The sequence below is a fragment of the Pundamilia nyererei genome, unplaced genomic scaffold, assembly GCF_000239375.1.
Source record: "Pundamilia nyererei isolate P.nyererei 1_Seehausen unplaced genomic scaffold, PunNye1.0 scaffold00017, whole genome shotgun sequence".
NCBI lineage: Eukaryota > Metazoa > Chordata > Actinopteri > Cichliformes > Cichlidae > Pundamilia > Pundamilia nyererei.
The window spans coordinates 1,414,643-1,425,017 of record NW_005187418.1 but is presented as its reverse complement, the minus strand read 5'-3'; the positions used below and the strand labels follow the sequence as shown (position 1 = coordinate 1,425,017).

The 10,375-nt window shown below is 41.5% G+C and overlaps 1 protein-coding gene across 12 annotated transcripts in view; it reads left to right on the top strand.

Moving 5' to 3' along the window:
• LOC102192269 (microtubule-associated protein tau-like) overlaps positions 1-10,375 on the top strand; it is a 37,534-nt gene that overhangs the window by 5,440 nt on the left and 21,719 nt on the right. For 4 of the 12 annotated variants that reach the window (XM_013909002.1, XM_013909001.1, XM_005725749.2 and 1 more), the window contains exons 2-3: positions 4,434-4,566; positions 9,176-9,268. In XM_013909002.1, the coding sequence (XP_013764456.1) occupies positions 4,452-4,566; positions 9,176-9,268 (208 nt within the window). In that variant the 5' untranslated portion in view covers positions 4,434-4,451. Of the gene's footprint in view, positions 1-4,433; positions 4,567-9,175; positions 9,269-9,867; positions 9,940-10,375 lie in introns of all 12 variants that reach the window. The other 8 variants (XM_013909005.1, XM_013909006.1, XM_005725752.2 and 5 more) reach the window with 5 other exon arrangements.

Here is a 10,375-nt window from a genome sequence, read left to right as displayed (position 1 = left end):
CGTGGCGCAAAAAAGGTTGGGGACCGCTGCACTAAAATGCTCCAGAAAGCACAAACACAGTTAAGAGGCACAGCTCAGTTACTCAAATTAGCAGAGATGATCCGTAACGGGCAGCTAAGGACCCGTGCTGGCACTCATCCACTTATACAGACAGTGACCCTCATTATTATTTGTCAATAAAGGATAATTAGCAACTAAAACCTTTTATATTTTTCTGTTTTTTGGGCTGGCTTTAAGAATAATGCAATTTCATAATTTTCATTATTCAAGTGTCCCCAGATTGCTGCATATTTGTAATTCTACATGTTCAGATTATAAAGGAAGCTGCACAAACTGTTTGTAAAGTCAAATCTGAGTCCACTTAACTCTGGATCATTATGACTTGCAGGTTTGGAGTTCTTCTAGTAGCCAACTTTATATCAGAAATAAACATTTGCAGCCTGTTACAGATATAACAGCTGACAGGGTAACCTTTTTATAACTCGTCTCTCTGGATTCTGCAGTTATGGGCGTGGTTTCTTTGATTGGCAGGTGTCCTCACCACTCGATTGTGTTTAAGCTGTTGGTGCTGCTAAAGTGTTTAATGGGAAATAATACATGGCGCAGCACATCTAAGTAGTTTGTGTTTCACTTTTGATTAATGAAATTCTTCAGTTTTATTGTTTGGTTAGTTGGAAGCACTTAACAGATACCTGTGTCTACTGCTAGCTGCTGACTTAGCACTCCATTAACATTTAAATATGGTCCCTTCTTGGCCCTAAAAGCCAACATGACAGTGGCCAAAGTGCGGCTGCAGCTTTATATACAATTTATGGTTAATCTTTATGAGCAACATATCAGGAATTCTGCAGGGATTCAAACTTATCTTAATTGTCGCACTAGGGGAAACAGCAGAAACACAGGAAATAAAGTGCATCTTGCTCTAAATTTGAGCTAAATGCACACACACACACACACACACACACACACACACACACACACACACACACACACCTAATTTCAGACTGCTTGCCTCACTGAGTGCTCAGAGCTCTTGGAGCTGTGTCAACATCCCTGTTGACCGAGCTCCTTGCAGAGGCACGGTCTGTGCCAAGATCACATTTTCACACGCCCCTGAGAGGAACAAGCTGCATCAGCAGCCCTCTGAGGCTTTTCCCCCTCATGAAGCTGCGACAAAGACTGCTGTCACGTTCCCTTTCTGCAGCAGGTGAAATGTGTGTGTGTGTTTTTGTCCCTGTTCAAATCATTAAGGAGGTGCTGGTCCCATCTAAAGTGTTTCTGTTGTAAAGTTTGCAGAGGACCGAAATTAGTGAAATGCTCTTGGGAAGGAGAGTTTACAGGACTGCTTCCGCCCGAGCATTTCTGATAACGGGTTTAAGATCGCCTCTATTTTTAAAATTAGATGTGGTGAATCTGTTATGTATTTGAGCTATAGATTCTTTATTCTGGCCTTACTGTCTCAGGCAGAGGATATGATTCACACTAACGTACAGTGCTCGTGTACACATGATTATCTGAAGGATCTGCTCCTTATCAGACTCGAGTTTGTTTGCTCTCCAACCGTCTGAGCTCCCGGATGCAGAGTGAACGACCTCTCGGAGGGATTGTCTTTGCTGGCACGAGTGCTGCCTTCTCCTTGTTGTTTGGATTCTGTCATGTGTAACGCTACAATGAAGGGTTTTGTTGGGGAACTGTGTGTGAGGACCGGGAGAGTGCACTATTCATTAGAGCTCCTATGGGATACACACTTATATAATGTATTAGGACCTCCTCCTATGTTAATGAGTTTTTTTGTCAGAATAAAACTGTTTTTAATCCATGTAGTTGTTGTTATCATTAAAGTACAAATAAACAGGCTGGCGCTTTTCTATTCAATTTGACTACTCAAAGTAGCTGTAGCTGAGAAACCAGCTTATCCACTGTACAGCTGAGTGAAATGGCAACAACTTGGCTAATGTTGACATGAAAAATTAAGGTGTGCTTCTCCAGACAGTGTGCGAGTCTGTGTTTAATGCTGAGACAGGTGGAGTCCTGTGATTGGCCCATTAGAGTTTGCCCTCTTTGGATTGGGCCTTTGGATGGCTCCAGCTGACATCCACCTTTTCTCGCTCCTGGCAGTGAGCTACAACAGTTTAAGTAGCCCTTCACTGTTAAACACTAAGCATACTGTGTGTACATCACACACATTTGTGACTCTTTTTGTTGAACCATCTCTCCTGTTTTTGTCCTATAACAAGGTTTATCTTAGTCATTCGGTAATGAACATAACAGCTACGTCGTGGGTGTATAAATGACTTATCTGGGTAGCTCAGCTCCACATGGCCGAGTTTTTAATAACTTAAAGAAAGCCCAAGCTTCTTCAGTTCTAAGAGCAAATGTGGAGAGTCCCAGATTTTAAGCCCTATGGGAGCCCCGTATTGATCCTCTGTCTAATCACATGAGCCAAGGAGTGAAAACTGGTGTGGGTGAACCCTGTGTGAAACCTAGCCCCACTCTATCATGTGATTTACTAAGGTCAAATGGCCCAGGATTGACCTCAGTAAATTGTGACCCGTGCCTGTTTTCACACCTTGGGCTTAAAATTGGGGACTCTTAGAATTGAAGAAGCTTCCCGGTTGAGAGGTGAAACGTCTACAAGAAACTTAAAGAAGTCCAGATGCTTTTCTTTCCAAGCTCCTTAGACCTGATAGATCTTATTCCTCTATAGAAGTGAGTGCCACACTTTATTTTGCCTCACTTCTTCTGCTGGAAATACTCACTATTCACAAGTAACTACGATGACCTGGATGACTGAGAACCTTTACAGACAATATCTATCAGGCTTTGACTCACAGCAGGTGATTGGATGAATTCTCTGTGTGAACTATGAGGAGAATCGAGCTTCTTTGTGAAAACGAGCCTCTCTGTGGTGCTTAAGCCTGATCTTGTTTCCACCTTGTCCCTTTTCTGTCATCTGTGCTGAATGTGGAGCGCTGTTTAAACACCCAAGGTCAGGAGACATGAAGGTACACAGAGGGAAGGTCGCATAGCTGGGCTGAGCGTGCCTTTAGGGTGGGTTTTATAGGGTGGGTAACCATAGCAACAGTTCAGGCGCTGCTGCTCTTAAGACGACGTTTGCATCAGGTGGCGTCACAGGAATTCGTGAGATTTGTGTTCAGTAAAAGCAGAGAGTTCAGGTGTTTCCGTATGCGGCTGGCATGCTCCTGAACAACTCTTGGGTGATGTGTTTAGATGAGGAGGAGGCCCAGCAGCAGATCCAGGGCATAGAGACACTCTGTCTCTCAGCTAACTTACATCTGTGGGCAGAACCTCCCAGAAAGAAGTGGGGGAGGTGGTTAGTGTGAGCGAGGTCTGGACATTTCGGTAGCATCGAGCTAAAGTAAGGGCAGCAGAAGATGGAGCAGGTTTTTCTTTTCTTTTTTTTTTTAATAAGCGTTCATGAGGTTATTACGATTTTATAAGCTGCTCATAGTATTTTCATGTATAAATCTTAATCTGTAAAGTAACGAGTAACTGTATCGGCTGAATAAATGCAGTAACAGAGAAAAGCCCAGAAGGATAAAGCATTAAATGGGCCAAACTTTCACTTTCATTCTTGAGGAAATCCACTTTCCCTCACTGAGTTAGAAGCAGCAGTTTTTGCACTTGCTGTTTTATTTCCGTGACTACTTTGACAATTTTATGTGCTACTATAATAGCCGCTTTAAGCTGTATTGTACATCTCAGAGATTAAAGTGTCATGTTTATGTGCCAAAGTAGACATGAGGGTGAAACCGAAGGCCAGAAGCTGCCAAATCTGCATCACCAAACAAACTCGGGGCATGCAGTTTGGATGCACAGACTGATTACGGCATAAGCTGTCCACACTGTCTGCGTGTGTGTGTTTGTGTCAGAGGAGAGGGAAAAAATATGATTCAAGCTGAAAAGCGCTGATGTAACCAGAGGCTCGGGTTTAATCTGACATGTAATCCTCTTTTTATGAGATTGGACGCAATTCACATCTCGGCGGTTGAAGGAGCGTCAGTGTTGTGTTGTACAGTGGGGAGCGTTTGCATCCTGATGACCTGCCTGCCACGGCTGAGACGTGGCTGCACTTGTTGTTGCAGTTAGTCAGTGGGTGTTTAGGAAGTGCAGCCCTGTCACAGCGAGGACAGCGTGCACATGGGCAGAGGGCACTATTTTTGTCTGTGAGGCTGTAACCTGAAGCGCTGACCCCACGTCAGGATGTATAAATAACAAGGTTTTCACAGGCACAGTGTCTGTTTACATTCTGTGGTGACGGGCTTGTTCTGCAGGCCGGAAGACAAAGTGTCTGTTAAGTGCGCCATCATTACAGCCATTTTCTTGCTTGTCAGCTACTTTCAGCTGACATGTGTAACGTGACACACCCTGGACCTTCAGTACTTCATTAATTTGCTTTTTTCTTCCTGCAGCCCGACCCGCGACTGGCAATGGAGTACGTGAACAACGCGAACAGCTACAGTTCTGGAGACACCATGAGCAGCTCCTTAGCCAACATGACCATCAAGGATCAGCACCACCAGGAGAACGGAGTCAAAATGAAAGGTCAGACATTAGAAATACAGTCTGGAAGCAAAATAGGACCCAACACACAAATGCAAACTCACTAAAAATGACAAGAAAGTGTCTTTAATGAGATCTTTTTCCAGCTTCAGCTCACCTTGTGAATCCTCTGAGCTCCACTGGTGGGTCTGAAATCAGTCTGATGACAGAGAGCTGTGAGATGTTGCTGCACTTTGGTTGGCAGATGATTTGGATTAAACAATGAGCAGCTTTCTTTTCTTCTGTCTGCAAACCATTATTTCTCACAGCACGAGTAGAGATGATGCTATTTTTGTGCTGTTAGACCTACGCATGTTCAGTTTCCAAGGATACGAGAGATTATCTGATGGTGCACGTCCAAAGAATCTGTCAATTCCACGCTTCTCATTGATCGTAGCTAGCCGCCCCTCTAGTAGAGGGAAGACAGGAAATTACATGACCCCACTCTTCATCAGTATAAAAGCATAGAGCGGGTTTATGCAATCAGGGGGATCCAACGTGATACAACACCTCTGGAAACTCTTGGAAAAGTATTATTTTTAAGGAAAAAATTGAGACAACGGCAACTTTTTTGTATAAATGTGGTTTTTGTAGTATGAGGAAAAACTGTGCAAGTGAGCCATCGCGTTGGTTTTGGTTTAATATCCGGGATCAGCTCGTGTGAGGGCTTTATATGTTCAGCTCAGACTGTAGGAACAGGAGAGGCCTATCGATGATCTATCACCTCCTTTTTATCACTTACTTTTATTACCACAAATAATTAACTGCAAAAACTTAGCTAAGTTGAACTTTAAGTAAAAATCAGTGTAATATGAATCATTTTAATATCATTCCATATTTTCCCTCCGTTGTCCACCTGCACTGAGGCTCACAGTCGAGTGTCCAGTGCTGGTGTGTACCACACGTTCTCTGACAGCCCGTTCTCACTCCCGAGGCGTAACATGCCGACGTTTTGTCACGACGTTTTGACCTTCGGCGTTCTTATGGTACGCGGCAGGTTATGGCCGAAATCCAGTGCAATGACGCTCCCACAGTAATAGACGTTCCAGCCCTGTATTCCAGCCCTAAACCTAACCTTTTTCCTGACCTTAACCAGGACTTTAATCATGTTAAATATGTGTTAAATCATGTGTTTCTAAGCGATTTGAAGAAAAAGAGCGAACATGTGTAGATTGAGTCCATACGGTTCTCACATTTCCTCATTTTTCTGAGGTCGTCATTTAGGAACGTGGCGGGTAGCCGAAAACGTAATATGTTGACGATTTGTCACCTAGCGTAAAATGTTACGCTTTGGGAGTGAGAACGTGTTGTCTCTGAATATACCCGAAGACTTTATATTATTAGTCTGATGAAAACTGACCTACAGAAGTACAAACTCATTTTGTTCACCAGCAACAAAAATCCGTCTGATTATGAAATGTGAAAAATGCTAAATTCGTACTTGTTGTCAATTGCTCTTCATCTGCAGTTAAGCTCTAAAGGTTTGTGAGGTGCCCACAACAATAAAACCTCTGAGGTATTATCTTCCTTGTGTTAATAACAGCTTCCTGAAAAGGGATCAACGATGGACGTAGCCACCATGATCCCACCCGGTAATAAAACTGACTGATTGATCACTGCGTCACTGCTAACACTGAGGCTAAATGTTACATGTGGATAAATAGGAGGAGAGCCGTTAGCAGGCTGTAATCAAACTCTATGATCACATCACATAGACTGAGCTAGCTGCTAATTATAGCGAACTGTAAAAATGTCTCTGAAATTACAGCATGTTTGAGAGGAAGTTATGTAAAATGTTTTAATATTTAAATATAAATGAAACTTTGTGCTAAAGAATAAACAGCTTTGCTCTTTTGTGCAATAAACACTTTTATTATTAAGTTTCTTACCTATTTAGCATTTATAAGCATATAAAAGCCTGGAGTAAATGATTTGTCGTTTTCCTTTGTAGCACTGATGGAAAGAGGCTGTTATGTAAACAGATTATGACATCTTAATTAAACACAGTTGCCAAATTGTAAAATCCAGTTTGTCTTCATTAGAGGATTTAAATGCTTTATATTAATTATTACATTAAACTACAATTTAATGTGTTTTAAAAATGTATGAAATGCATGTATTAGCTGTGTGTGGGGCTCACAGGTAAAGGGTTTCTAATTAAAGCTTTAATCCTAGAATAGACATCAAAGAATGTCAAAGAGAAGAATTTAAATGTAGAGTTAAACCAAATTTCACTGTCGTCTGGGTGGAGGCCGAGCTCCTGAGTTTCTACAGAGCTTTGTTTTAATCTCTTACATAATGGATAGAAGACATGCTCGACTGCAGCTGCACTGTGCTCTGTAATCCGGGCATCTGGGTCAGACCCCTGAGAAAGAGCCCCGTCTCCATCCAGCTCCACTGTTCGCTCGCAATTCAGTCCATAAACAATCGGGCCTTTAACGCAGCACAGAAAGCATTTTCAGAAAGCTCCATTTGATGCCTGAAACGTAAACGAAGAGCAGATAAATGGCTAAAGATGCATCGTGTTTGCTTCACTGTGTTTGGACAGATTTATTCGTCACAGAGCGAATAATCAGTGTCAGACCTCTCAGCAATATGTTCTCCCCTTTTTTTCTAATCTACCCAAATCAACCACATGGCTAATTAGTACGTAGCCTAGCTTTCCCCAGTTTACAGCCCTCACTAGTGCATTCGTTCTCCCCGTTTCCATTTCCCATCATCTTATGTGCTAACAGGAAGCAGCGCACAGAGTCAGGTCCATCTGCAGGGGTAAACAACACATGTATCAGCAGTGAAACACAAAGTGAGTATCCCTTTAAGCAGCAGATGTGGTGTGTGGAAAGTGACGTATTTGTAAAGTGAGATTAGTTCGTTTAGGATATTTTAGAGCTTTTAGCCATCTGATGCTTTAGAGGTGCTTTGCTTAGTTCTTTGGAGTGATGCATACAAAATTAGAGCTTTCAAAACTGTATCTATTGATCTGCAAGGAAGTGCGATACAAACAAGAGATAATTTAGTGTTTTAATTTTGTTTTCAACTGTAATCTCATAGTTATAAAATGTCATAATTAAGAGAGTTAGAGACTTTCCTGATCTAATGCCTCATAAATATTATTGTAATAACAATTCTAAAATTAGATAATTAAGAGATTATAAACAGAGTTTCATAATTAATCCCATAATGTTGATTTATTACAGAATTACAGAATTACAGCAGCATGACATAAATAACAATTAAGAGAAATCATAAAGAGTTCATTATTCTGATAAAGCTCTAGTGATAAAATCACAAGAGCCTGTCCTGTAATTTATTGTCTCATAAAAATGAGTTAAAATCTCATAATGTGGATATTTAGAGGCTTTTCTAAGTTACATTACTGGATGTCAGTATCACAAAGTTGTTACAGATCTGGAGGTTTTTGTAATTTTATAGTAAAGTAAGTAGATCTTATTATAAACAGGGAAGATTGTTAATCTCTACATTAAATTATTGTTTTATAATTGGTAAATATTTAGATATTTAGAGTCAGTCTCCATTTATCCCCTCATTATTATTAAAAACATCTCATCATGACAAGAAAAGACATTCTCATAAAAACCAACTCCAGGATAGAATTTAGTAAAATACAATAGAGTTGTGCTTCTGATTATGATTTTCTAGACTCGGGTGTGTTGATTCACGTCGACGTACACAGCGTGAAGATTTTCCTTTTTGGTTGCAGCTCGTAGCAGAGACACTGTCCGAGTCCATAACGGGACAGATTTTAACATTTTGGCGGTGTCATCAAAGACGTGGTACGCCTCCAGGCGTTTTTTGGTTGCCTTGGTGACACATCCCCACTGTGTCTGGATGCTGCAGACATGAAACAACCTTCCCGTTAAAATTTGTTAGTGTCAAAATCTGAAAAACATAATTATCTAATTAAATTATCTAATTAATTTAAGATAGTCTGATATCCTGTAAGTGGTGTACAGCAAAACAAGGGCACCAAATACGACCTAAACTGACTGCCAGACTTTTATTTATTATAAATAATTCATTAATAAAACACAAACATTTTAGGCTATTGTTTTTATCTACTCTCCCAACACTGCTGATACTTGTGACTAACAAAATGGGGTAAACGTCTAGGCTGTCTGGATTTTTGTTGATTTGCTGAAGTCTTTACATGAAGCAGATTGTATGTGAGGATGACCTGATGAACACACAACAGTATAATCCAGGAAATATATGTCTAGTTTTCTAAACCGGACCTTAATATAATCCAAATCTGCCGTGTAGCCCTCAGTCAAGCTGAGGCTGGCGATGCTGTCTAAATGCATCGTTCCAGAAATAGTCTTCCTTTTTGGAAAATCGAGGCAGTAGCTCTGCTGTAGTTCAGTATTTATTGTTTTAAGGTGAGTAGACTGTGAATAAATGTGTTACCTCCTTAAACAGAGCCGGCTGAAGACTTTTCATGGTTCTGGGTTTAAATGTCAGACTGCCGCTGATGCCTTTTAACCATTTTGAATTCTGCTTCACAGTTGACCTCTAAGCAGTGTGTGGTTGGTTTTTTCCAAGTTTCTGTCACGATTACCTCGGCTTTGACCTCCAGTTTACCTTTGATTTGCAGACGATGAAGCAGCACTCAGTGAGAATGGGGTGAATTCTGTGTCTGAGCTCTCTCAGCCAGACAGCAGCCACTGTGATGACGAGGCGCAGCCCGGTACGCCTGCCTGCACTTCTGACATGAAGCCTGAGCTGCAGCTTAACCCGTGTTTTAGCTCTTATTTAGCATGGTTCAGTTTGTGTGCAAATCATCACTTGATTTATCTTCTTCATTTAGAGCTCTATTGAGAGAAACGCTTGTCTTGGTTTGCTGGTTTTCTTTTGCTCCCTAACTCTAAACTTTTATGATTCAAGTTTGAGTTTTCTTGCTAAAACCTTTTGATTTGCCTGATTCTACAGCGAGTTGTGTTGTTACCACACAGAGTGCAATAAGAGCCAGCGAACATGAACAGATCAGTGACTAACATGGAAAACAATGCCCCTCTGTGCCTGTACGATGTGGCCACAGTAGCGTCACTCCAGCCCGGGTCGAGCAGGCTTTGATCATAAATACTGAGACTGACAGCTTTTCCAAAGCGAAGCGAGGTGGGAAGTCATCGGGCTGAAAAATCTCCTTGATCTCTTTAACAGCTTCTGAAGCTGCTGACGTGTGGTAGTAAACACAACATTAGCCTGAGCTGTGTGAACCTGATGAAGTGTCAGATTAGACTTTAACAATTCCTGTTGATGTTTGACTGAGATCCATTTATCCAACAGCAGAGGCGCCTGCAGAGAAAGCAGGAGCTGAAGATACAGAGAGCACCGTGAGCAAAGACGAGGGGCAACTCGGTACGCCTCCAGACGCTGAGCTGCTGCCTCTTTTCTGCTGCTCGTGCTTCCTTTTGTTTCCCCAGCATCGTTAAAAGAATAGCAGGACATTTTGAGAAATACACTTACTCGATGAGATGTGCAGCTACAGCTGTTAGTTTAGCTTAGCTTAGCATGAGACTCCACTTGTTTACGTGGGCTATGTATGTAGTGGAAGCAGGAGGCCCCCTGACAAGTCCTGTAACACTCAGTTATTTATTAAAAGAAGGTTTTCTCATGTGAACTACAATTCAATTCAGTTTTATTTATATAGCACCAAATCACAACAACAGTTGCCTCAAGGTGCTTTATATTGTAAGGTAGACCCTAAAATAATACATACAGAGACCCCCTATGACAAGCACTTTGGTGACAGTGGGAAGGAAAAACTCCCTTTTAACAGGAAGAAACCTCCTGC